This window comes from Drosophila persimilis, unplaced genomic scaffold, assembly GCF_003286085.1.
Source record: "Drosophila persimilis strain 14011-0111.01,24,50 unplaced genomic scaffold, DperRS2 tig00000829-arrow-arrow-pilon, whole genome shotgun sequence".
In the NCBI taxonomy this organism is placed as follows: Eukaryota; Metazoa; Arthropoda; class Insecta; order Diptera; family Drosophilidae; genus Drosophila; species Drosophila persimilis.
The window spans coordinates 633,616-660,674 of NW_020825359.1; the positions used below are offsets into that span (position 1 = coordinate 633,616).

At 44.1% G+C, this 27,059-nt stretch overlaps 3 protein-coding genes across 3 annotated transcripts in view; 1 reads left to right on the forward strand and 2 right to left on the reverse strand.

The window, feature by feature from the left end:
* LOC6600029 (serine/threonine-protein kinase pakD) overlaps positions 1-18,956 on the reverse strand; it is a 32,083-nt gene extending 13,127 nt beyond the window's left edge. The window contains exon 1 of the mRNA XM_026993438.1: positions 18,361-18,956. Coding sequence (XP_026849239.1) covers positions 18,361-18,640 — 280 coding nt within the window. The 5' untranslated portion in view covers positions 18,641-18,956. The remainder of the gene's footprint in view (positions 1-18,360) is intronic.
* Positions 18,957-22,005: 3,049 nt separating this feature from the next.
* Positions 22,006-22,664, forward strand: LOC6600000. Its single transcript, XM_002025075.2, has 2 exons — positions 22,006-22,068; positions 22,161-22,664. Exons 1-2 carry the CDS (start codon positions 22,018-22,020, stop codon positions 22,566-22,568), a joined length of 459 nt encoding a protein of 152 aa, XP_002025111.2. The 5' UTR covers positions 22,006-22,017; the 3' UTR covers positions 22,569-22,664.
* Positions 22,665-23,099: 435 nt separating this feature from the next.
* Positions 23,100-23,831, reverse strand: LOC113566688. Its single transcript, XM_026993418.1, has 2 exons — positions 23,769-23,831; positions 23,100-23,676 (listed from the first exon to the last, which is right to left on the reverse strand). The coding sequence occupies exons 1-2, from the start codon at positions 23,817-23,819 to the stop codon at positions 23,263-23,265; spliced, it is 465 nt and encodes a 154-aa protein (XP_026849219.1). The 5' UTR covers positions 23,820-23,831; the 3' UTR covers positions 23,100-23,262.
* Between the last annotated feature and the right edge of the window lie 3,228 nt (positions 23,832-27,059).

Consider the following 27,059-nt stretch of genomic DNA (forward strand, 5'->3'; position numbering starts at 1 on the left):
CGAAGAGAGGAATGACTTTTTCCCATAAAGGGTGCCAAAAATTGCAACGGAAATGAAAGGCGAGCGTGTTTCTATTTGTGGCCACAGAACTCATCAACTGCATCATCATCATCAGCGTGATGATCGTGATCATTGGGGATCGGATCTTTGGGATCATTCATAAGTTAGCAACAGAAACGGCACGAAACGGATCGAAACAAAAACAACTACAAAAATACCAGAGCGCCAAAGTTGAATGAATTCCAACGAAGAAGCTCTCACAAAGCAGAAACGCGACAAAGCCGCTAAAAGGGGAACAAAAAAGAGAGAGAGAAAGAGCAAAGGGAGCAAAAAGGAAATGAGGCCCGGCACGGCACGAATTACCGCGCCATAAAGAGCGTTCGAAAGAAGACTCGCACGAAAGAGTGGAGCAGGCCCCAGTGAAGCGGATCATTAGGGTGGTAGAAGAACGAACCCCGAGATACACTTTGATCGATCCCCATCTGCCCTCTCCTGCACCGAGGATCGTATTTCATAAGCTCCTTAAGCCAGAAGATACAGACGATATGCTACATGTGGCGCACCATGCAGCAGTGCCCCACGGTTGCTTGCCCATCGAATGCCACATGTGTGCCGAAATTTCAAAGGAAACAAAATGCAAAAAGGGTATGCTCTGGCATCTGGCTTTGCGCATGGCAACAGACTCCGATGATGACAGCGCGCATTCAGCGCATGCGTGTCTGCCACAGATACAGATACAGATACAGATACAGATACACGCGCACACACAGAGGAGGGGGACACATGTGGCAGATGGAGTTTCCGAAAACGTACAAAATCTCGTTGGAAATTTTTGCCGACTGCTGTGTGGTGGACCCGTACCCGTGCCCGTGCCCGTGCCCGTGCCGTGCCCGTGCACATACATACGTCGCTCGAGCATTTCCCATTCGCATTCGCATTCCCCAATCCGCAATCCGCAATCCCCAACAACACACCACTAAAACAAGTTTCCATAATGAGTTTAATGCCTTCTGTTTCTGGGGTTACCTCGGGGTGCTAACGAACTGAAATACTTGTTTGCTTTTCCCCCCTTCGAGTGTTGTGGGGTTTGAAGTTCATCGCGCGAGCCTAAGGAAACACGTGTTCTATTTTCAGAGTCCAAAAACGAAACTCTCAGAGGGAGCGACGGAGGGATAACAGATGGATTGTAATCGTAGTAGACAGAGTGCTGTGTAGCCGGAAATGTTAACGCGGCATCAATGCCTTGTATAATTGTCTGTGCTTTTCGGGGCATCAAACAGAAAAAAAAAACAGAAAAACAAAAAAAAAAAAAATGATGTGTATGGAAAATCCATAGAAAATTAAGTAATTCGCATTCCAATTACGTGTACAAGCATCTAGAACTTTGTGTGGCATTCGGTATTCCGTATGCCGTGAAACGTACATTAGATTGATGTAAGACACACAGAGTCATACAGGAAGAAGACCCAGCCCCTGCCCGTGGGACGTGCTCTTTATTCGGGGATTGGGGTTTCGCGAATACGAGAAGTACTACTACCAATATCCGTAGTGGGCAGAGCAGAGCACATATGTGCACACTCGTAGATCGCCGGCGATGGAGCGTGATCTGGTGACGTTTATTGCGGGTACAATTAGTTTTATTTTATGCCTGAATGGGCAAAAAAGACCGAAATGAAAGGGAAGGGGGATCGACCATGCTTTGGTCTATGGCGGGAGTGGTAGGGTAGGGTCGGGTCGGGTCGGGTCGGATCGTTTCGTTCGATAAATAAATCACTTCCGATGACGACATCGAGTGGCGGTGGCACATGGCGATGGGATTCGTTATCATAGCCGAATGTTATCTATAAACGGAAGAAGGTTCTCCACCCGCCCATAAATAAGCTCAAGGTATTTCCGCTCTTTCTCCATTAAAAATCCATCGAGTCCAGAACATATTCTTCCCTACTTCTCAATCCAATAAATCACTCAATCCAAGTGGAAAGCCCATCAGCTAATTAGTGAAAAATCCATAATTATAGTTTGGAAAACAAATATACAAATGAAGTTCAGATCGGATCGGAACGGATCGGATCGGGTCAGATCTGCGTCATAGATCTCCCCGCACACATCGTTCCGAGAGACCATGGCTGGCATTCGGCAATTGTTATTAATTGAAAACATTATGGAATCCGCTGTTTACTCAAATACCAAACACAAATCAACTAATTTCCCCGCACAAAATTTCCATCTCTAAAAACGAGATATAGATATATGTACATCTACCAGTACGCTTCTAATTCTTGTATTTATTTTGTTTTGTTTCTTTTCAGAAATTAAATTGGAGGGATATGAGAATGAGTCCCGCGTGCTTGCTGTCACAATTCTATGATTCTGACACTTTTCTGACAGCCCAAAAGAAAACCTCAAGAGCTGAACCTGAGGAATACTCGAATGCCACAAGACAACACTCCTCCTCCAAGTATCGTAAGCACTGAATTCTTGAGACACTTGTCAAAACAAATCATTCTCAATATATTTATGTATATTTTCATTTTTCCAACTTAATTTAATTGCAAGCGGAGCGGACAAGCGGCCAAGCGGCCAAGTGCTGAATGCAATTTAATAATCATCTCCCATGGCTGTGGAATCTCTAATGAATATCTAGATCGAGAGGCGTAGAAATTTTCTGCGCGGCACAAGCGAAAGCTTCAGACGAGAATTCCCTAGAATTCGGATCAGAGTAGTTCTCTGGCCTTCCTACTGGAAACGTGGGTGTTCCGCATCCCAAAGGACACGATTCTTTTTTAGATCGATAGGAAATCAATCGATTAATCGAAACTGCCGAAACGGCTTTTTTCTTCCTACTGGGAATCTTTACTTATATGTATTTTCCTTCCTTTTTTCTATGGTCTCCCCTCTCCCTCTTTTTGCTCTATAGATCTCCCGTTGATCTTCCATGGGGCTGCCGTTATTCCAGCTCTAGTGCTCCACTCCACTCCACCGCCAAAGTAACGGGCCAGAGCACAAGTGGATCGGAATCGGTATCGGAATCGGACTCTGAATCGAGAGCCAGAGACCCAGAGATTTCTATCTATCGAGGATGACCCATATTTCGGCGAGTGTTTTCTCTACTTTTATCACAATTTGCAATTGCTGGCGATGCTCCACGGACGAGGCGACGTTTCACGGCCCACTCGAAACCAATACAGATACAGATTCAAACATATTTAGATACAGATACAAATACGGGATTTTGTTTTGGTTTATTTCGTGCGGCTTTTGTGTTCTATTCTGCCAAGAAATTACTTTTTTGACAAAATGTTTCTCGCTATTTTTTGTTTTTGGGGCAGATTTTGTTTTGGTTTTTTGTGGGAGATACTTTTCTGTTTTGGCCGCCTTCATTCTTCATTCATGGGAAAAACACACAAAATATTTATGATAATTATTATTATTATTATTATTATAATAATACATAATGGCCGACATATGATATATATTATGGTCGGTTTGAATGCCCCCTGGGGGCATACATACTCGTATGTATTATTTTTGAACGCCACAAAGTGGCGTGTAGCAGTGTGGCAGCGTGGCAGTGTGGCAGAACTCAATGATTTATTTGACTCTGCAGCCAAGAAAGTAATCAAAGTAATACAAATGGGGGCGGCGGCGTCGGCGGCGGCGGCGGCGGCCACACACAACACATTTATAAAAACAGACACAAAAAATATACAAAATAAAAACACAATACCAAAACGGAACAAAAACCGAAACAGAAACAGAAGCAGAAGCAGAACCAGAAGAAAATAGCAACAGAAACAGAAACGAAACACAAAACAGAAAGAAACGAAGCGAAGCGAAACGGGGCATACACAGACAGTAAACATCTAAAACATCTAATCGTGTACTCTTCGAGATCTTCGAGATCTTCGAGAGGAACAACAAGGGCAGTGGCCAGTGGACAGAAAACAGAAAACAGAAGACAGCTAGAGAAATGATGGCAAATTTTGATGCATGCCGCCAGCTGTGTGCAAAAGACAAAAACAAAAACAGATCAAGAACATGCCACAGCGAACCATCTAGGGATTACTGCAGCAGGTCCCAGGGGCTCGTCACAAGAACCCAACGAAGGATAGGAATGATCACAGGCATCTGAGATCCGAATGAATCAGATATCATGTATCAGACCTAGCAAATGGCTCGTAAGCTGATAGCACTCCATCAGATAGTGGATTAGAACATGTGTTCCAAGATGTAGAAGGGTACACCCTTCAGTGCCAACTGATAGAGCAACCCTTATTGATCCCACTTGGATCTTGGCATTGGGATTCCTTAAGAACGAACTACTGAATGGTTCTACAAAGTGGAGTCCGCAGCACGTAAACCTACCATCGATAAGATGTGGAAGAAGAAACCGAGAGACAGAGAGAAAAAGCCAACAATACGGCCACACTCTGATGATCGGGCCTTGGCTCTGTCTCTGTCTCTGTCGCTGGCCCCAAACCTCTCCACCATTTGCATGCACGTAGTACTTGTTTTTTTTTTCCTTTAATTTTTAAATAGAAAGTAACCTCAATTGCACTTGTAAAAAACATAAGTAAATAACGCATTCGAGATACATAACAAAAGAGACAGAGACACAGAGGGAGAGAGAGAGAGAGAGAGAGAAAGAGAGAAAGAGAGAAGTCAAGTAAATATACAAGACCTACTCGATGTTCCCCTTCTCTGTCTCGCTCTCTGTGTGTGCCCCTTCGTGTGACGACTCTCTGTGGCAGTGAAAGGGGGCCCCCTAAATGCTAAAAAGTACAGCGGAACAGTGGAAAGATATATATATAGAGAAACGAATTACATGTTTGGGAAAGTGAGCAATAATTATAGTTACTATTACTATGGAGGTGGAGGTTCCCTCCACAGAGCCAGAGATCTCTGGCTTTCTTTTGCCAACGAAATCTATAAAAAAAATTGCGGAAATGATTTCAACATTTTGCACACACACACAACTTGTACAAATATTGTACGAATACGAATATGAATGGGGAGGATGTTAATACATTTGGCATTGACGGAGCACCCGAATGCAGTGCGAAATTGGAGTGGAGTGGAGTGGAGTGGAAAACAGAGTGAAAACCGTGAGAAATCGTAGGGAGGAAAGTCTAAGCGAATGTTAGATAAGTTTCCAAAGAGAAAACACAGCTGGAAAATCGACAAAAAAAAAAACACACACACATGAGAGAGAAGAAGAGCAGAGCAGGGAAAACACACACTACTCGAAAGATGGATTAACGGAAGTGTGGCATGAGAAAAATGTAAAACAGTAGGTTAAAAGCGTGGAGAAGGGGGGAAAGATGGATAATTGAACGATGAACGATCTATAGTTATTGCTATTTGAATAGCCCATAAATCTCCCATTTGGAGGATCTCCCATTTCTAAGGAATAATCTTAAATGTGATTCGATAAATAATCGCTCACTACTGCTATTGATATTTTAATAGCCAAGACTTGTTCGATTGATCATCCCCAACCTATTCCATACTCCATTTGGTCAAAGTTCTCGATTAATAATCGCTTACTACAGTAATCGATATTTAATAGCCATTCCTGTTCGATTTATCCTCTAATTCGTATTACATTTCCGACTTATGCAGATTATTTTCTTCCAAATTCGATAAATAATCGATAAAATCTTCTATTTAGATAGACGGTCCCTATTTAATGGCAAGTTGGAGCTGTAATACTTCTATAGTATTGCTAATCGATAACCCAAACAATGTGGAACAATTGACATATTCAATATTCAATGTTCCACATATGTCACGCCTGTCGGACGCCGCGTCGAATGTGCAAATCAACAAGTTGGCAGCGCGCGCGAAACAGAAAACCAAATTTAAAAAAAAAAGAAAAAGACTTTTGTAAAAATAAGCGCAAAAATCATAGAATGCACTGAGCTTTGGTGATGAGAACGGCTGAAAATGTACAGTGAAAAATTGTTTGGAATGCGATCGGCGATCGGACATCGGCAAATCGTCTATAGACGATGGGGCGGTCCAACAATACGATTTTATAGAGAGAGGAAATCACCACAGAACATACGACCCACACACAGCCCTCCCGCCCCCCACCATTCTAAATAAAGATCAACAATTGAATAGATTTGTATCTATAAACTGTTCTAAAACACACACTCGAGTGTGGACGAGAGAGTGTGTGTATCTGCGTATCCGTGTATCTGTTGGATACAAATCTGTTGATATATAGATGTATAAATCTGATTTGGTGCTGGGAAACCTTCTCGCCGACACTTTTCATCCAATCAGTTAATCACAGAATCCTACCAACAAATGTATCTTTGTATCTTTGTGTATAAATAGTTTCAGTTTTCCGCTATAGGAACAACCTATGGGCCGAACCGGGGATACCCTCGAATCGAATGGACATACAGAGAGACACACCCATTCTTTGAAGTGCCACACTTGATACAGGCCCGAAGAAAATACTTTGTTGTCGTATTATATATTGACACACATTTCCTGCTACAAATTTACACTTTCCGCATTTTCCCTCTCTACCAAAACGCTTAAATTGTTGCTCTTTTGTGGCCTCTCACCGCTGGGCAAATAAATTCATTCATATATTGTGCATAAATAAAATCATTTTCATGTGGTGCTACATCGCGAGAGCGGAAAAGCGGAAAAGGGGGGCTGTCCTCTTAAGTGGAAATATGTTGAATGTTGAAATGGAAAACCAAAAGATTAATTCGCACGAAATTCTTGATTAGCTTTTGATTGAAGAGATTTCATACAAATGGTGGGTGTCATACACATCCCCATCCCACTCGGGGTTAACCGCGTAAGAGATCCTTTCGAGGTACAATCGAAAGCCTATGGCCTGGCCAACTTCTGGCTGTTTGAGAGTAAAAGTGCTGCCCGTTTCCTGTCAATTAGCATCAATTTGTTTCTCTTTCTCGCGTCTAGCGTTCGTCTCGCTTTGTTCGTTTTGCCAAAAAAAAAAAAGTGGAAAATCGCACCATTTTGTTGCAGTCGTGATGATGTTGGGCTGTAAAAAGTGCTAACAACTTCGAATACATCAGAGAGCGAGAGATGATGACGACAGAGCGCGGGGTGGCACGAGTGCCGCTTGCATCACATGACAGCAACAAAAGCGACAGAGAGACAGCAACAGCGAGACATCAAACGACACAGCGAGGCAACGAGGCAGCGACACAGCGAGACAGCGACACAACGACACAGCGAGGCAACGAGGCAGCGACACAACGAGACAGCTACCCAAAGGCACAGCAACGCAACGAGACAGCAACACAACGTGACAGCAACACAACGAAACAGCGACGCAACGAGACACAGACAGGGACCAAGCCGGACTGCAAGAACTAGACTACCGTCACTCAAAACATCGCGACGGCAACACTGAGTACGCAAGTATCTTTACAGTTTGAGGCACTCACATGTGGCTTTGGTGGATCTCCATGATACTACAGGCACCACCCCTTTGGATGTACCCGGTGAGGAGTTATCCATCTTTTTCGAAAATTGTATAAAATTATTGAACTATTTGAATATTTTCCGTTGATAACTGTCTTGCTCACAGTAATTTTGTTGAATATTGAATAACGAACCAGCTGATGCTTGGCACTATATAAAATGCCTACTATTTCTATAAAATATGTTTGGAAAGTGAACACAAAGCTAAAAAGCAAAGAAAAGCCTATGTAGTTGTGGAATTTCGAACTAGAATTCTCTAGACTAGATCAAAAAATCTTGGACTAATCTTTGAGGCTGGAGCTTGGCGAGAAGGAGCACCTTTTGGGGGAATGTTTCCTGAAAGATTCTGCCCCACACCAACAAATATCTTTGCACTCACATGTTTTACAGCGATCTTGGGGATACACCCAATAAGGTCCCGACGATGGAGGGTACCACATTTTCAAACACTTGACAATTTTGGAAATATTGAAAATTTTGGTATTCTTCTACGTCTCGTTGATTTACAGAGTAATTTGCACGGAGATTTAAGGAGGGAAATTCACTTAAAATTTTCCTACAATTTACAATCGGGTACTTCACACAAATGTCTGAAAGGCTTAACCTTCGTGGGCGAAGGGGGGGCGGGGCAGTTATTTTAACATAAAAGTCAATGAAGATACTAGCTCCCAGTGTTTTGCGATACGAAAAAGTATCTGAAATCTTGTGTCGTACACCTGGAAAAGCGCTGACATTATGTGTGGTTCATTAATCATGAGTATTTTTGTTTTGGGATATATGTATGTATATTTGGAAATGCGAGTGTGTGTCTTTGATTCATATTTTTATTTAATTGTGGCACGTAGTAGAAAAGCCGGAGAGAAAACAACATCGAAAATATCAAGGTAAAGTGAAAACGAGCGACCACGACGACCGGAGCTGTTAAATAAGAAGTTCAAAAAAACAAAAAACCAAAAAGAAAAACAAAAACAACAAAAAAACACAAACGAGGCAAAACTTTCGCTTTGGCTTTGGCTTTAAACTTGGCCAAGAAGCAGGCCCGAAGACGAGACCCAAAGATGGAGACGAAGACTGGAATTGGATGAGCGATGAGCGATGGCCGGGGTCGCGGCGGGTCTGTCGGGGTCTCTCCGACCTTTGCTTATGTCACGTCTCTGTGTATTTCTCTTCTCTGCTCAGCAAAAAGCAAATTTCTTCGACTCTTTTCACTTTTCGAGATTTATGCGAAAATCCACACAAATCCCAAAAATGGAGAATCGCCGATTATGTCACGACACACGACCTACCCTACTCTGCCCTGCCCCGCTCCATTGCGCACGTAGAGACGGTGTCGGGGCATGCCCCACAGATGATTCCGAAATTCGAATCAGAGTCTGCTTTCTGCTTTTCTGTATAAGAATCTGTTTTAGAGAGAACTAAATGCCAACAAATTAGCATAAGAGTTCAAATAAATTAAAAAAAATACCAGAGCGCCGGAACGACAGAGCAACAGGAATGTGCCTGGACTGTGCGGGTACCCTGTACTTGGAGACGGATTGATGGGGCCCCTTTTGAGGCCCTGAAAGGGCAAAGCGTTCTCCCTCTCCTCTGATTGTTGGCTCAAGAGCAGAGCTCTCCGGATTCCGAGAGGATGGGCCCATTCGATGGGTTGTTCCGTTTCCCGTGAGCCAAGAGGCATGAGGCATCAGCATGCCCCACAGTCTCAATTGCTCGAAAGAGTATTCACTTTTGTTTTTGTTGTGCTGGAAATATTTGCCAATAGAGATTTCCAGGCTATTTTACTGGCTAAAGAAAAACAACGTATAATTGCCACGATACGCTTATCGGTGCCACAGATCGGAAGCGTTTAATACGCGTTTGTTTTTTACGAAGAGCGTGAAAATGTTTTCAAACAAAGTAGAAAACCATTAACAATAGTAGTATTAATGATAAAAGTAATTTCTGGAATTACATTCAATGCTATTCGGATGATCCACTGTTCCCCTAAGCGAACACACGCGTTGAGACTCTGCAACAAATTTGAAACAAAAAATAAACCACAAGACTCAGAAACCCCTCATTCCTCGCTTATGCATTATGCATTATGCATTATGCATACCAGATCCAATTTCAATTCCTCCGGTGGGCCCTAAAGGGGCACGAAGGGAAATACTTACTCGTAAAATTCCATGCCATACGAGTGGGGAAAAACAACAGAAAAGAACACAACAGAGAACGAAAATAAAAGGAATACTCGCAAAAAAGAATACAAATTAATCTATTTTTTCCCCTGATAAGAGAGGAGATCTATTGCGCGCAAAAAATACCAGTACTCGTGCCCCTCTGGAGGGGTCTATGGATGGGCCAGAGCGACAGCAGATGTTCTTCCAACGTAGGTAGAATATCTTCAGGTACGGATGTATCCGCATCTTCGGCTAATTTATTGAATTTCATTTACTGCCTCACACAGCAAAAATAAATGAACTCAATTTGAAACAAAAGAATATAAAAAAAAGCCAAAGAGCGTTGAGGCGGCCATAACAAGAGCAAGGCGAAAGATGCACAAAAATAGCAAATGGCAGATGGCAGATGGCAAAACAAAAAACCCAAAAAACAAACAAAGAAAATCAAAAGAAAATTAAGTTAACTTTCTGATCTGTTTGACTGTCGGATAGATCGCCGATATTCGCCCCCTCCTCCGGCAGCGCGAATGCGCGGGACCTTTCCCAACCGAAAAGAAAGTAAGTCTCTGCAGGTTTTGTATCTTCTTTCGTGTATCTTTGTATCTGCTTGCAGTATCTTTTCAGCGGATTGTCTCCTTGTAAATTAGTTGCGTGTGAAAGTTGCTGGCGCGAGTGTTACGTAACGATCGGGTTTTATTTGTTCAAAGAAATCAAATGAAAAAAATCGCCGACTCCAGATTCGATCCAGTAGATCCCTGAGATACGATCGCTATCGAGTGATGTCTTTCGCTTCAAAGTTCGACTTGCAAGCAAATTTCTATGCAGCCAGCACTCTTTTGATTAATCGCAATCGAAGCTCTTATCGGACACTCCCCAACTCCCCATCGTACGGGGGCGCGGGGCTAACGATCGCGCATTTTGAAGGTTGTGGGGTAGGTCAGGGGCGCACACACAGACCTATTGTGGCACATTGTGGTTCCCGTGGGATCACAATCACAATCACAATCGCAATCGCAACAAGTTCTCGCGTGTATTTGCCTTCCGCACACTATAAATAAGGCCCGGGGAGTCGTCGTCTCCAGTGTCTGACGGCTCCAGTGGGAGGAGAAGTGTGGGAAAGACCCAGACCCATTCGCCGGCTCCCGGTTTGGGGAGCAGCTGTTAAAACTTTCCTACTTAAACAAATTTCTTATAATGAATACACGAGAACAAGAATAATTTCCATATTATTTCTGTTTTTTTTTGTTTTTTTTTTTTTTTTAATTTGTTTGCTTTTTTGCGGTTATGGGGAATGCCAATAGCCAGACCGTTCGCTGTACTCTGTTTGGCTCTGTTCTATTCCACATTTAAAGGAATGTGGAGCACAACATTCATTGCCTTAAAAGTGGATCAGGTTAAGTGCCAAAATCCATTGCGAAGATCCGATCAATCACTGAATGATCAAACTATCCGAATCCATAATTGCTGAATGGCCTCAAAAGTACTTGATGAATGAATCAAAACATATGCTTTCAAAAATACTGTTTATCTTTTGTAAATTTCCACATTAACAACATGTCAAAATCTTACATATGTCTGCAGCTCTTAGTCAGCGCAATCGGGGAGACTGGGGAGGAGGAGTCTGGCGTCACTCTCTCTCTCTTTCTCTTTCTATTTAGTAGACCTTAGTGTAGACCTTTCTTTTGTACTACTTACTTTTCCCTTTGGCCAGTCCACTGGCCACCTGAAGGAATCCATAGACGGCTATCACCACGCAGGGCAGGGCTATAACCCCAAAGGACACGTAATCCATGTGCTCAAAGTAATTGCTGATTTGCTCCATTTTAGATTTCTTTTTCGGTTTCTATTGTATTTTTAGTCACTTGCAAAGTAAACACTCGAACAAAAAAAACCGCAAACACACACACAAAAGTGTTACCTTAACTTTTATTTATTTTTGGATTATTTTCCAAAAATTATTTTTCTCACTTTTTCTTGTTGTTGTTGTTTTGGGGTAAAAGAGAAACTTTCTTTGTTCTTTGTGGGGCGATGCGCAGGCGCAACGTGTATTTTTGGTATTTTTGTTGGATTTTTGGGCTTTATTTCGTAAGAGTTTTCGCTGATTTCAAATATATGTATGTATATTTTTGGTTTTTACTTCAAGCGTTGCTGCAGCTGCAGATGCAGATGATTTTCAATGCGTTGTTGTTGTTGCTGTTGCTGTTTCTGCTGCTGTTGTGGCGCCTCCCCTATATGAGGGGTATCCTTGCACCGTTGCTCCTCGGCGTTGGCTGTTGTTCTCAATCGTGGATGCCACTGGTGTGGCTTTGGCTGCTGTTGTTGTTGTGGCTTCTGTGATTTCTGTTGCACAAATAACAACGCCATCGTTTGGCACTGCAAATCGGGTGCAACTGATTTGCATCGGTGTGGTATCCACAAGTCCAGACACAACCGAATCCAAATCCAAATCTAAAGTTCTCAATGGGAACATACAAGTTGTATCTGAAAATGTGGGCAGGGACTGTCGGGATTCGAATCGACGGGCAACGGAACGAAACGGAACACTCGCGGAGACGTGAATTTCGGCGTTGGGGCTAATCGGGTCGGTCGGTCGGGGCGCACTGTGCGATTCGTCGTTGTGCTTTGTGCTTGTAACGTCGACGACGGCGGTAAAACGTCGACTGGTCTCATGGCAGAATTATTCACAAAGTGCGGGTACGGCCCCAACTTGGGGGCTCTCTCGCGCTTTCGCTCTCTCCCTCTCTCGTGGCGTACATGTGAGCGCATGGTATAGCTGGCTCGAGGTGCGGACAACCCTGCGAGCGCCGTCTCTGGCCTCTTTTTACGGGCCATGCAGCATGCCAAATGTTAAATGCGAGAGATTCCAGCAACGTGGTATGTTAGGAACGAACCCGAATAACGTAACAGTAACAGAGAGAGAGAGAGAGAGCGAGAGGCGCGCGTGCAAAGCTCTGCTCTCTGCTCTCTGACGCTCTCACTTTCGCCCTCTCTTCGCTGGCGATCGGAAAAGCACGTGAGTCCGAGTCATTCGGCATTAAACGACTCTGTAGCACCTGCAGATAACAGATGGCAGATGGCAGATGGCAGATCCGAACTCCTCTTCTTTTTGCAGAACAGGATAGATCGCAGGCAGCAAAGAAAGCGCATTTTGATGATGAAATATCGAGTAAAAGTTGAGTAAAGGATCGGATCCGAGCGGGGGGTTTGTTGACCAAAAGACACGTACTACCAAGAACATGCGCCGGTTGGAGAAGCACGTACTAGTGTTGTGTCTGTTTGTGGCATTTACGGCCACCTCCATTAGCCCCTGCATGCCCACACACAGCCCCAAACACAAGCAGACAGACAGACGGACAGGCAAACTTTCCATGGGGCCACGTCAGCAAAGGGCCGTTGACGTTGGCTACCAATTACAAAATGAAATATAAAAATATATATCCTATCCTATCCTCCCCTCCCCTCCCCCATAAACATAAACCCACGCTCCAACCACCTCACGGCTTTAACCAACACGTCAGCCATAAAGTTTGTCCTCTGTGGGAGTATTTGTCCTCAGTATACTACGATAAACGATACGTAAGTGCATAATTATTGATTGGCTAAGTTAATCATCCGATGCCCCGCATTACGAACACATTTGGATGCCATCTGTGAGTCGTGAGAACAGTTCTTTAGAAGAAGGTAAAGGGATCCCATGAAAACTGTCATTCTCTTCTCTTCTCAAAGGACCAACATTAAGCTTGTAATTCGCATAAATATTTGTATATTTAGGTCTTTGGTTGTTTAACCAAATATTTTCATGCATGCGGTATGGTTATACGTGCGGCGCGTCATGCAGCCGCGTCTCTCGGTTGCGTTTCTGCATGGAATCCAAGCGGAACAAGCTTCGGCTTGGGTGCACGTATTCTAGCATTTATATTTGAGGTATGTATAACCATAACAGGAAAGGATCTCTTACTTTGTCAATTTCTGAAAATATTGCTGCATTTGTTATACATGATATATTAGTCCTTAATAATGGCAATAAACAGTAGTAAGAGCTCTGGAAATGGACATACACTGGATACAGCTCCAAGCAGAGGCTTCCTTATATTTCAAGAGTCTATATGCTGATGCTCATTATAATAATTACGATTACGATTGCGTCCCCCATTTAGATATGGCTTATCAATGCATTTCTGGTTTATCTATATATGTACATAGATGAAGTGACCTCAAAAAGCCCCCTATCGCGCAATGAACCCCCGTTGTACACATGAATGTCCTCATTCCAAGACCGAAAACAAGGCACGACACGTGTCCTTGCCCAATAGTCCTAATAAGCGATATCACTCAAGTAACTCATCAGGAAAGCAATACAGGAAGCGACAAAAGAAAGGGAAATGACAGCCAGCCGTTGTCGTTGTCGTTGCCGTTGCCGTTGCCGTTGCCGCTGCATGAGTCAAGAACTGCCTGTATCTGTGTATCTCCTTCTACTTTCTATCTGTTGTCTCTGGCTGTGCCTGTGCCTGTGTCTGTGCCTTTCAGGTTCAACGATTTATTTGTTGTCCAGAGAATGTTAATGACTTGGTTGACTCGTTGCTGCAACCCCCAAGGCGCCGATGGAGCCTAACCTCCCTCATAAACCATGCCCCAAAGCTGCTGCTCCTCCTCCATCCAGCCATCCAGCCATCCATCCATCCAGCCGTCCATACGTCCCTCCCCCCAGCATTGAACTTGTTTCCAATTCAATTCAATTTGGCCAACAACCCATCTGGCTGGGTGACTTTTTGGCTGTTGTCTGTTGCCTTCTGTTGTTGTGTGTTTTGGCCATTGAACCTGATCCCTCCACGCCTTATGGACACACTCTCTCCCTCTGTCTCTCTCGCTGCCTTGCCCCACCCCCTCTATGCCACTCCGCCTCTGGCATTTGGCTTCTTTTGGGTGGTTATGCACCCACATTTTGGCCGTAGTCCGCCCTGATATCCGATTGAATTTATGCGCGATTCGAAATGTATATAGTATTGCATTATATATTGCATTTCTTGCTAATTGTTTACGAAACGCAACAAGTTCTATATAAATATTATACGTATATATCTAAATTCCCGTCTTTGGGTTCTCTCGAACAAATGCGCAGTTTCGAAATGAATTTTTTAAGTGTTTTCTTGTTTGGTTTCTTCTCTTTTTCTCTTCTTTTTTTTCTCACTTCTTTGTAAATTATTGCACATATTTTAGATTTTGTGTCTTTTTTTTTGTGGTTCGAAAAGTGTTCATTTTTATGTCGATAGGTTTAAATGAAATGGGGGGCGTGTCACTTACTCAGGGTATGGACAGGCAGTATATTTTACTCACCTAAAAATAAAGAAAAAGAGGTAATCAAAATTAATACAAATTGTAGAAAAAATTCAAGAAAATTGCTGGGGAAAATAAGGATTTTTACTAAATCGAAAATAGTGTAAGCCGAAAGCCACTTCAAGATGGTGCAAGATGGGGCTCAATCGATTCCTTTTGCGATCTTCGATTACGATTACTCAAACGATTTGTCGATAGCAAGCTCACAATTTCCCTTCCTGTTGCTCTTTCAGCTCTTTCTCTACGAAACTTTGGACTTTTCGCGAGCACAAAAGCTCTTATCGGAGTAACGAACCGAACCATTTGGGTTTTATTGCGAAAAGCGTGTGCGCAGGACGCTTTAATCGGCCAGCGAAGCGAGAGATGGGGGAGTGAGAGGGAAAGTGAAAGAGCACGAGCGAGAGAGCAGGTGCTTGAACTTTTTTTTGTTTTTGTTTTTGGTGGGAATTGGGGGGAATTGCAGCAGAGTGTGCCTCCCTCGCCTGCACTCGCTCCCTCTGCATCCGGCCGTCGCGCGCGTGTCTATGATGTAGAATCAGGTGCATGTGGCGGATGGCGGGTGGCGGCTGGCGGCTGGTGGCTGGTGGCACTTGGGTGAGTGAACCCCTATCCGAGCCTACCCTGGCTCTGACCTTGTCTTTGCCGCCACGCAAATTGTTGGGGTAGGCGACTCTTCCCAGGGGCTTTGTTTGGGGTGTCCCCCGCCCCGGGGGATGCCAGGGCAAGGCGCTAAATAATTAATAAATTGTAAATTATTATCGCCTGTGCCTGCTGCTGCTGGTGGCTGTCGTCATTCAATTTGCATTGCATGGCAATCTCCTCTCATGGTCAGGCGGTAATAAACAAAAATAAGTGCAGTCAAACGCAGTTGCAAGTGCCGACTAGGGGTATACCCTAGTCCAAGGGAATGCCACGATGGAATGGGCATGGACATCCCCTGGAGGGGAGGTTGAATCTCCGATACTTCCGAGGGAGAATCAAAATAGAGCGTAAGACAATGCTCGAATTTCATATACCCTTTTTAGTTCGCAAAGACAGGGTACAGCCAGCAGCCACAAGGCAATAAGAACAAAAACAATAACAATTAAGAGACAACAAAAATGTGTTTTCATTTTTATTATTTTTCGAGCGTTTCCTGCCTGCGTCTCCGTCGCTCTGTCTTTGTTCATCTGCCACTGCCACTGCCACTGCCACTGCCACAGGAAGTATTAAGTAAACGCACAAACAAACATATGTACATATGTATATGTATGTAGCTTACATTTGCAAACACGTTTGGGAGGAGCCGGGAGGAGACATCCAGCCGCCACCTGACATCCAAAAAATGGAACCCCCCAAAAAGAAACGAACCGAAAATGAAGCAACGATGGACTGCAGCCTGCATCTGATAGCGGGATCTGTCTGATTAATACGGAAAACGAGTCACACTGACATGTTGTTTTTGGTGGTTTCGCATCTGTGCGGAAGTGGCTTTATTGGATTTATACTTAATTGCCTTTTGCGATATACGGCGGAATGCATTTGTTTCATTATTAATTGATAAGTAAAATATATTTTTAGCTCTGCATAATGCAGACACACACGGCGTATACTCGATAAGTGTATACAATACATGAGGAATTCTCTTTTGGCCACATTTGGAGCAACACAAGACCAGATCTCGTAGTTTTGGGTGCAAATCGTTGCAGAATCGCACAGATTGTGGCAGTCGCCGGCCCCAAAAGCTCAGAGATGCAGAGAACAGTCGGAGAAGCGCACAGCCCTATTTGCTACCATAAGCAACAGTTTTCCCATGTGTATTGTTGCACTCTAGGTAACACAACACAAACTGAGATGTTTCAAACATGCTGCAAGTAAATTCACACTCACTTTTGTGCTGTTCGGTTGGATTCCGAGTTAGCTTTGATTCCTTCGATGCACACTCAACGTGCGGTATCCCGGTAGAGCGTTTGGGACCATTATTCTTCAATTTAAACGACTTCATTTGATTATTCAGATGGCTTGGTCATACGATTGAAAAGAAGAACTAAATTTGACAGTAAAATCGTTTGACAATCTCGAGAGTTGCTACCAAAAATGCTGTCCTGGAGGATTACCTTTGCTTTTTTATTAAAATGAACATAACATAGATTATTTGTTTATTTCAATTATGTTTAACATGATCACTTTCTAACCATCTTGGACCATCATTTGGTCGGCATATCGACCTCTTTTAGGCTAGACCGGGATCCCCCCCTTTCACACTGCGCTCCTGCCTGATAGGGTTGCAATGGATAATGGATACATCTAAATGTTCAACTGTATGGGTTAAGTGCGATTTACATTTCCGAGTGCAAGTTGAGGCTGGTTCTGAAGGCCAAATGAGCGAAAAGCTTACGCTATCCGAAGCTTTCTTCGGATGCAACTGTGTGCGTGTGGGCTGTACGAGTGTGTTTGTTCATGTTTATGCCTGTGTTTCGTGCAAATTGAATTCTACTGCGACTTAAGTGCATTGAACCTATTGTTTATTTAATTTTCATTCCGTTTGTTTTGAGCTTTCGATATACAATGTGGGTATGTATGGTATTGTATGGTATTGTATGGGGCGCGCGCTAAGTAGAAACTGCTGATATTTTGGCAATTTAGAAAGAGAGACCGTGCGGGAGGGTGATGAGAGGAAAGGAAGCACAACAAATGCCAATGCCATTGCTACATCTTTCTCTCCCTCGCTGTCCCCCTCTTTGTTATTCTTTGGTCTCCCTTGCTTGCCCCGTACCCTTGCCTTCGTTCGGGGCCACTTTTAACCTCGAAAACAAACTTTTCTTTCGTCGCCTGAAGTTCATTGCCGTGCTTCAACCTCGTGAGTGAGTGCGTTGCCTGCCTGCTGCCTGCTGTCTCTCTCTCTCTTTCTCCGTCTGTTCGCCGGCGCGTTTATTTGTTGTTTTCGTTTCTCTTTCTGCTGCGCATCATTTTTTAAGGACAGAGTGGGAGATAGAGAGAGATGAGCGAGGGGTGTATCCTTGACAGGTTAAGCTTGGGTTAAGTGTCACTGGAACTGGAACTGGAACTGGAACTGGAACTGGAGTGGTTTTCTCCCTTTCTGAAGGCATGCAAATGCATTAAAACAATTGTTGGGGCAGAATCATTACAAATATTTTTCTAAAATATCACTTCACTGCCCTACCAAAGATGTACACTACACATCATAATTGCCCTGGCCATTGCTTCACCAGCAAAAACAAAGTTTCAGTGTACCACGGTGCCCAGCTGATTGCTTCTTTGGTCACAGCAGCTGTTCGGTGCGCGCGCGATAAAAGCGCGTAAAGAAAGAAAACATGTTCGGGGCCAAACCAAAGCAGAGAAGAGCAGAGCAAAGCAAAGAACGAAAGAATCACATCACATCACTCACATGCTGTTGTCGTTGTTGGTTTTGGGCTGGGAAACGTCGTTGGGGGTGTCGTTGCTACACTTATGGAGGGTCTGATCTGGACCAAAATCTGCTGCGTATTGGGATTAGAATACATTTTCGCCTGTTTTCTATTGCTGTAGTTGATCGGGCTGTGCGGATCGAAGGATCTCTTGTGCAGCTTAGGTTGCAGCTCCTGTTCCTGTTCGGGCTTTCGTTTGATTGCTGCATGCGGTTGTGGCAGCATCTTTTCCTGGTCTGCGGTTGACCTTTCCAGCAGCATGTTGCCCTTTTTGTTCTATGTGTGTCACTTATTTGCTATTTGCATAGTTTCAAGCGCGCTTAATGCAACATCTTCTTTGCAAACACAAAGAGAAAGAGTCGGCACTGTTGTCTGTATTTCCCGTTTGACGTCACGAAATGATCATCTACGCAGCACTCGAATGTACAATTTTTGGGGCAGCAGCCTTCGCCTGCCTCTCTGCCGCGGTCTGCGCGTATTGTAAAGCACTTTGACCTCAAAGGAATCAACCACGACGCGACACGACACACAAAAAAAACACAGTTAATTTGCCCAGAATCTAGCGCTCCCACTTGCTTGCTCACCGCCCAATTTGTTGGACCTCCTCGTGTATGATTGAAGCTCAAATGGACGGGCGATTTATTTTGCTGCCGCGTGTGCTGCGACGTCGCTGCTGCAGTTGGCTCTGAACGCGTCGCAGCAGCGCCGCTGGGGCTTGCGCTCGCTCGCGATTTCTTTCCCTCGAGCACTCTCTCGCGAAGCGCTGCACTGTCTTTGTGCATAATTCCAAGAATATCGCGGCGTAAGAAAGAGTTCAAATGCGACGAGGAGAGCTGCGCAGCCAGCTGCGCAGGAGAGAAATCGCAGTCGCCGTCGCCGCCGCCGTCGCAGTCGACGTTGGGTTGGAGGTTGTTGGAGGTGTTTGCTGGCAAAAGAACAAAGAAAAAGTCGGGCGGAGCGCTCTGACGCATGCCTCACATATTGCGCCTAACCCAATTCGAGTGTCATCATCTCTGGTCATGGAGCGGCTGTTGTTGCGGCGGCGGTTATCAGCGTTTCGCACAACGCACTGCAACCGTCGACTGTTAGCGGCATTGAGCGCCCAGAGCTTTCACTCAGCTATCGCTGGCGCACATCTGTGCAGCACAGTGGAGCAAAACTATGCTCAAAGTTGGATGCAATGAAATTGCTACTTTAAACGATCATTTGCTTGTGTGTATTAAATATAATACAAATTAGATAGAGAGATAGACTCCTCTAATCATCGAAAATATTAAAATTTCACTTCCAAAAAATATTTGCATTTCGTTTGGGTGGGATAATGTATATTTCTCATGAAAATTATATGAACCCTAGAATATAATTGACTAAGTAAATAGATATGTATGCACATATGTATGTAGGTATATACAAATATATATAAATCTAAAAAAATTTTGCTTTTCAGGTCACATAAACTTGCATACCTGTTTGAACGATTTTATTAATACTCAATAATATATTTTTGACAATGCCTTTACTTCTTTTACCATAAAATATTGTAAACTATATCCATACTAATGTACATACATATGTCTGAATAACTTACCCATTAATTAATGTTCGTAGTATAGATTAAATCACTTTGAAATCCCTTTTGTTTTCACTAAAGGCGAATTATTTTAAATTTCAGTGATGTATTTTCAATCTTTGCGTACTTGTTTAGAGAATATTCACATTGAATAACTGAAAACAACCGAGCTGCATCAGTTCATAAAGTCAACTGTCTGGGAATCTTCATATTCGCACATTTATAGGAGGGAAGGGCCCAGGGACAGTCACAAATAGATTAAAAACACATTGTGACCGATAAGCGGTGGGCCCAGTAGTTAGCAGGTAGTTAATAGCGACCCGTCGTCGGGTCGTAGGTCATGGAAGATTACACCAACGACATGCAAACGCATGTCACTGTCTAGATGGGTTTTTGCCTGCCCAAGACACAAGATTTGTTTGACTACACCTTTTTGCATTCTTGCCTGCCTGCGGACCACTGTGCAGGGCCGGGGCCACACCACTGTGCGAGTGAGCTTTCGCATGGTCAATGGATGGGGCGCAGAACTCGACTACGAGCAAGCTTTTTCTCAACTAATGATTGGGAACTTGGCTTTTTGGAACGTTTGATAAGAGCTCCGAGTGGCTTTTCGGTTTCTTTTGTGCTGAAAATTCTAAACAGAAATAGCACCAGATAGAGGCCGCGCGTAGCGCATGGCAGGGCGAGGCACGTACAGCACTTGGGACGGCTCTTTCTGAGATACAATTTGCATTGGAGCCCGCAAAAGCATCAGGTGGCAGGCATCTGGGCAGCCCACTCCCCACAGCACCACTGTGTCAATGCCATTTCCTATTGCGTTTCAGCTTCGAGACTTCCCACACCCTCGCACCCCTTTGTCAGAGCAAAGCATGCCAGCAGACACTTGTTGAGTCACGCTCGCGTCTTTTCCAAATTGGAGCACAAGAAAAATACGGCAAGCTTTGAAATACGATGATTTTGATACTCAATTTGATATAATCTGTATACGATTTGGCTGAGAACACTCAGTATATCAGCATCACGTAGAGACACAATCGTGTGCCGACTGGAGTCGGAGATGGGATGCAAACAAAAAAAAACACAACAGAGCAAAAGGCAGAATGGGGTCACTCGGTCATATTTGGGTATTGAGACCACAACAGAGATGTTTACCGTTTGTTTTTGCGCAGGTAAGTGTGTACGTACCCCAAGCTGTGTATCCGCTCTCCGAGCGGCATATTCCGAGGGCCCACATTTTGCCACTCTCCGCGTTGATTTGTGACACGAAATAGGTTCCCACAATGGCGGGAGAGTGCTCTCTGGCGATTCCACACATGTGTTAGTGGGACAATGCATGTAGAGAAATCAGATGAAGGAGAGAGCGAAACAAGTCCTTCGCGCACTCACCAGCATTGGGACGCGTGGGTGACTAAACGTCCTCTTCTCGTTTAGCAGTGCTGTTCACGCCCGCGCACTATTCGTTGTTGTTGTTGTTGCTTTCGGTTATTTCAACGGCTTTGTGGCAGCTCCGCTCTGGGGGGCGTTCGGTTATCAACTAAGCGGCGACGTGCGCTCGAGCTTGGCGCGAGGAAAATATTGAAAAGCTGAAAACGATCTTCATACTCATAGAAAAAACACCAGAGCGCAGAAAATGATTCGTTCGTACATACATAGCATACATACATACGCATAAATTTACATTCATAAATTTGTACAAAGTGCAAACAAAACAAAAATACAGTAGACATGGGTTAAGCCGGAATACGTTTGCAAATGAACCAAAAACCAAAAACGAGATTAAGATAAAGATATCCCTATATTTAAATATTTAAAACTCTATTTGTTTGTTCAGCAACCGCTCAAGCCTGTCATTACATCTAACAGCGCATTTCTTCTATTCCCTCGAGAACAGTCCTGTCTAGCCTTTTTTTATCCAACACACCAAAATGATCCGAGGCAATCCTTTTCCTTCAACTGCAACATTGGCAACCCTGCCATCTTCGTGCATTCCGAGCCGAGCCATAAATTTCCACAAGTCATCGGGGACATTCAACTGCGAAAAAAGTTAATTTTAAGCTGCAAATTTAAGATGAATTTCAATTGGCCTGAACAATACATTCGCAAGTCGGTTGGCTACTATGTAAGTCCATCTCATGTCATTCGATCACGTGCTTTTCCGAACATCCCTGCCTCATCTCATCTCATCTCATCCGCCATTCGACCTGCCCATAGATTGCACCCACAAGCAGCCCCGAGGAAAATTCGACTCCCAATGTGCAGGCGGAGGAGGACAAGCCGTACTTTGCCAGCAACATTAAGCACTATCCGCACTTGCAACCGAGCAGCCTCACCTGGGTGCCCGACTACCTAAGCTACGCGGATCTGAAGGAGGCAGTGGACAAGGGCTTCGACCCGAAGCAGTTGCGCCCCACCAACGTACCCTGGTCCAAGTTCAAATCTCAAAGCAACACTCTCTTCGATTGGCCGAAATACACTCGGACTGGAGGCCAGTATGCCCACGGCAATGCCAATGCCCATGGCAATGCCAATGCCCATGGCAATGTCAATGCCCATGCCAATGCCAATGCCACGCAGAAGAAGATGCAGGAGAATGTGCGTCCGCCAAATGGCCGATTCTAGGGGCGACCGTCGGTGGCAAAAACTCCTCTAATTCGCCAAAGCCGGTTCAAAATCAATCCTTGGGGCTTGCCATAGCCCCCCAGCAGCTCGCTTTTCATGGATATTGTACCTATATGTATTAAAACTAGATAATAATAAAGAAATACAATAACAATGTAAGCAAATTGTATTCTGCAATTTGTTGGTTAGCTTTAGTTGCTACAGCGATGTTTCGATGTATTTCGATGTATTTCGATGTAATCGATGTTCAGTGTTGGAATACGGTCTGAAGCGTCGAGTCGTGCCATCAACTTGTTCTTGCTACAACCACTTGTCAATTTATTCTCTAGTATGGACTTTAGGCAGGTAAAAAGGATTCAAGTATTGATCATAGATTTTAAAAAACATTGCTGAACATTTTTGCCAGGCACTTCAAATACTCCACTGCGTATTTTCCCACACTTACGTTGCCGATATATGTACATCGATTGCTTCAGAAGGAACATCGCTGCAGCAGCTAAAGCTAACCAACAAAATGCAAAAAATTGTAGCTTAAATTGTTATTGTATTTCTTTATTATTTCTATCTAGTTTTCATACATATCGGTACAATATCCCATGCGAAGCGAGCTGCTGGGGGGTTATGGCAAGCCCCAAGGATTGATTTTGAACCGGCTTTGGCTAATTAGAGGAGTTTTTGCCACCGACGGTCGCCCCTAGAATCGGCCATTTGGCGGACGCACATTCTCCTGCATCTTCTTCTGCGTGGCATTGGCATTGGCATTGCCATGGGCATTGGCATTGCCATGGGCATTGGCATTGCCATGGGCATTGGCATTGCCGTGGGCATACTGGCCTCCAGTCCGAGTGTATTTCGGCCAATCGAAGAGAGTGTTGCTTTGAGATTTGAACTTGGACCAGGGTACGTTGGTGGGGCGCAACTGCTTCGGGTCGAAGCCCTTGTCCACTGCCTCCTTCAGATCCGCGTAGCTTAGGTAGTCGGGCACCCAGGTGAGGCTGCTCGGTTGCAAGTGCGGATAGTGCTTAATGTTGCTGGCAAAGTACGGCTTGTCCTCCTCCGCCTGCACATTGGGAGTCGAATTTTCCTCGGGGCTGCTTGTGGGTGCAATCTATGGGCAGGTCGAATGGCGGATGAGATGAGATGAGATGAGGCAGGGATGTTCGGAAAAGCACGTGATCGAATGACATGAGATGGACTTACATAGTAGCCAACCGACTTGCGAATGTATTGTTCAGGCCAATTGAAATTCATCTTAAATTTGCAGCTTAAAATTAACTTTTTTCGCAGTTGAATGTCCCCGATGACTTGTGGAAATTTATGGCTCGGCTCGGAATGCACGAAGATGGCAGGGTTGCCAATGTTGCAGTTGAAGGAAAAGGATTGCCTCGGATCATTTTGGTGTGTTGGATACGAATATATCGGCTAGAAAGGATTTTTTCCCGGATGAATCAGTATATATGTATATATACATACGATGAGGAAATTAAACTGCATAATGCAGACTAATTCTTAAGGATATGTAAGTATAAGAATATATGGAAGTAAGAGATGGAAATAGCTAGATCATTTCTGTGAACTTAAAGGAACTTGTTTAAAATATTTTAATTCACAGGTTCCCAGGATCGATACCTTGGGACTAAGGTTTAGCCTAAGCTTGGCTTGGATGGGCGTATCGTATGTTGATTACCAAGCGGCAGATTATGGTCCGTTGCTATATGCGTACTTGGCTAACAAGCGCTGTGGAAGGCTCTGCTTCCAGGGAGCCAGAACGATTGGTGTGGCGGCAATTGGCAGTCGGCAATCAGCATTTGGTTCAAGTTTAATGCACTTTTTGCGCAGCAGCAAATTCCCAACACTCCACATATAATAGTACATATCTCATCTAAGTATTGACACTGGCAATCTGTCGGCACTGGCGGCATGCCGGACCGGACTCGCTTCTACATACAGAAAAAGAGAGACAGCGACAGCAACAGATACAGATACGGAATGAAAAGCTAAGTAAATAATTTGTTGCTGGCTTGAGTTTTGACACAATTCTATGCGTGAATCGATCCGGCCCAAGCGAATCTCTCAATCACCTGGCATTGCTGCTAAAATGCTTGTAAAGGAAAAAGTCTTATATCCCTCCGACTAAAATATGTCCCTGCATGTACTTATTCCCCGATAGGGCCACTTTAATGCTCAAGAAGATTCACAGTAAAACATTTACATATTTATTGTGGGATATACAGGTATGTTAAATACTTATACTAACCTACTTACCCAAAGCCATTTTCGTAAGCAAATTTCCTTGTAAATTGGTTTAACTTTGAGATAAGAACACTTCTATACCGAAGCGAGTCGCCCATCGGATCTGTAAGTGCCCTGTGCTGGAGGAGGGTATAAGGAATCGCATGTTTATCTACCCATTGAGCAGTACGAGTGCTCGTTTTAGGTATCGAGGTATCGATCTTCAGATAGGATCGGATTGGAGTCGATTGCTTGCATAGTGCGGTTCTGTTCGTGTTCTATCTCCCGCGACGGAGGCTCAAGTAAGTGAAGGTTTTGTATTTGTCTGACCAAGCGATATACTACCCATACATATGGGCATACTCGTATGTGTATATAGATATCCCATGTATGGCAGTAGTTATTGTAGACGTAGATCATATAGTGTCTGCTAGATGGCTATTCCGATGCGGAGTATCAGCAGATAGTGAGAATAAATACTTCCAGAACATCAAGGAATACTGGTACGAATACCTCTATGGTGCTCGTGTTTCCCACACTACTCGCACTCGTATAGCTTCCACTAAATCTAAATATATACTATATATACAATATATTTTATAGCGCACCCTCGATCGGTTTCGGTTTCGGTTTCAATTTCCGTTTGTCCCTTAGTCTTTCTGCTTTCTGCTTTCTTTTCGTAGTCGTGAGAGATAACCTTCAGTGAACTGCAATTATGGATTGCGTCTCTCTGGCAGCGCCTCGGAAACAGAAACCAAAACCAAATTCGAATGAAAAGATACAGATACGGGGAACTGGGGACTGCGGACTGTAACTGTGGCCAAGTCTCGGAGATGTTGCACTTCCATTGCCAAGGCCATTCCAGATCTGTTTGCCGATTAGGCAGCACTCTAAGATCGCACACTTTGTGTAGTTTAATGCGTCATTTGAGATTACTTAGTGCCAGGCATTAGGCGTTAAACACTAGTAGACATTAGACAAGCCAGTTCAGATCAGTTTATAGACAGAATAGATGTCTAATGGGGAAGTATAATCGGAAGAGATGGCGAAGACCGATGGCCGGTGTCAGGCGGGTCAACACGAATATGAGCGAATACCAGTACAAACCCAATGTCCAAGTAGTTCTCGCGTGGAGACGGCAAAGGAGGAACTAAGCTAATTAGACGGCAGCCAGACACGGTTCAAAGGTCGTCCCAGAATAGTTTCGTATCTTCGCATCACTAGACTCGTCTCGGATGTGTCATCCGAGCAGCTGTTTATCTACAACAGAGCCGTGCTCAAGCCGCAATCCTCACGTATTGGCATCCACGATCCACAGTCCCATCGTCCCATATCAAACAATATATAGCACGAAACAAAACCCGCAACTCCCTCTCGCAAATGACGTAATTTTATTGTTGTGCAATTCGAAGAGAACATATAGATACGATTAGTACATGTATACGTATACCCGTACTCGGATCTGTATATGCAAATGCGACTTTTGCGAAGACATTGCACTGCATTTTGTTTGTTTTTCCAGGCCAGTGCAGAGTAGAGCCCAAGTCACGCCCTCGAATCACGATTTTAATTCTTATCTGCTGCCAGCGAATGAATGATATTCAATATTATTCCTTTGGAGCTTCAACGAACTCTCTAGAGAGGTCTAGTGTTCTCTTCTCTGATCTGTTCTAACCTTTATCTAGCATACTTTCTTGATGAATCGAATGGGTTGGACAGAATTTACAGAAGAAAGTATGCTTTGACATAGTGCACTCCTTTATTTTATGGGTATTTATCCTCATTTCGAAACTGAACTGAACTGAGTCTTGCCTCAAAACAATTAAATTCCTTAGTATCAAAAATATCTCGTTTCCATCATGGGCAATTTCCTGAGCAAACCGAAGGGCGAGACAAGGGCCACCAAAAACATCGGCTTTCGGCAATTCCTAAGAGCCTACAAGCGGAAGCACTCGCAGATGTCGCCGGGCCAGTGCATGGTAGAGGCTGCGCGGGCCTGGGGAAAGCTCTCCCCAGCTCAGAAGATGAGCTTCGTCCGTTCGGTAAGTGTGGATTGGTCCGACAGGCAGAACCGTCATTCACATAGGAATCCATACAGGCCAGCCCATATACGAGTACCAGCAGCATGGCTGGGGCCAGGCGTTGCCTCAACAAGGATACCAAAAATGCCGTAAACATTCGCAAATATGCGTCAAGTCCTCCAGACTTGGCTTAAAACGAAGACTCTCCGAGCCAGAGCTAAGCGAGCAGGACTCAAAC

Excerpts from the sequence above, each read along its gene's own strand:
- LOC113566688 (XM_026993418.1), bottom strand. The coding sequence starts at position 23,819 with ATGAATTTCAATTGGCCTGAACAATACATTCGCAAGTCGGTTGGCTAC. Across the intron at positions 23,677-23,768 it reads GCAAGTCGGTTGGCTACTAT|ATTGCACCCACAAGCAGCCC; the intron begins GTAAGTCCATCT and ends ACCTGCCCATAG.
- LOC6600000 (XM_002025075.2), top strand. The coding sequence starts at position 22,018 with ATGAATTTCAATTGGCCTGAACAATACATTCGCAAGTCGGTTGGCTAC. Across the intron at positions 22,069-22,160 it reads GCAAGTCGGTTGGCTACTAT|ATTGCACCCACAAGCAGCCC; the intron begins GTAAGTCCATCT and ends ACCTGCCCATAG.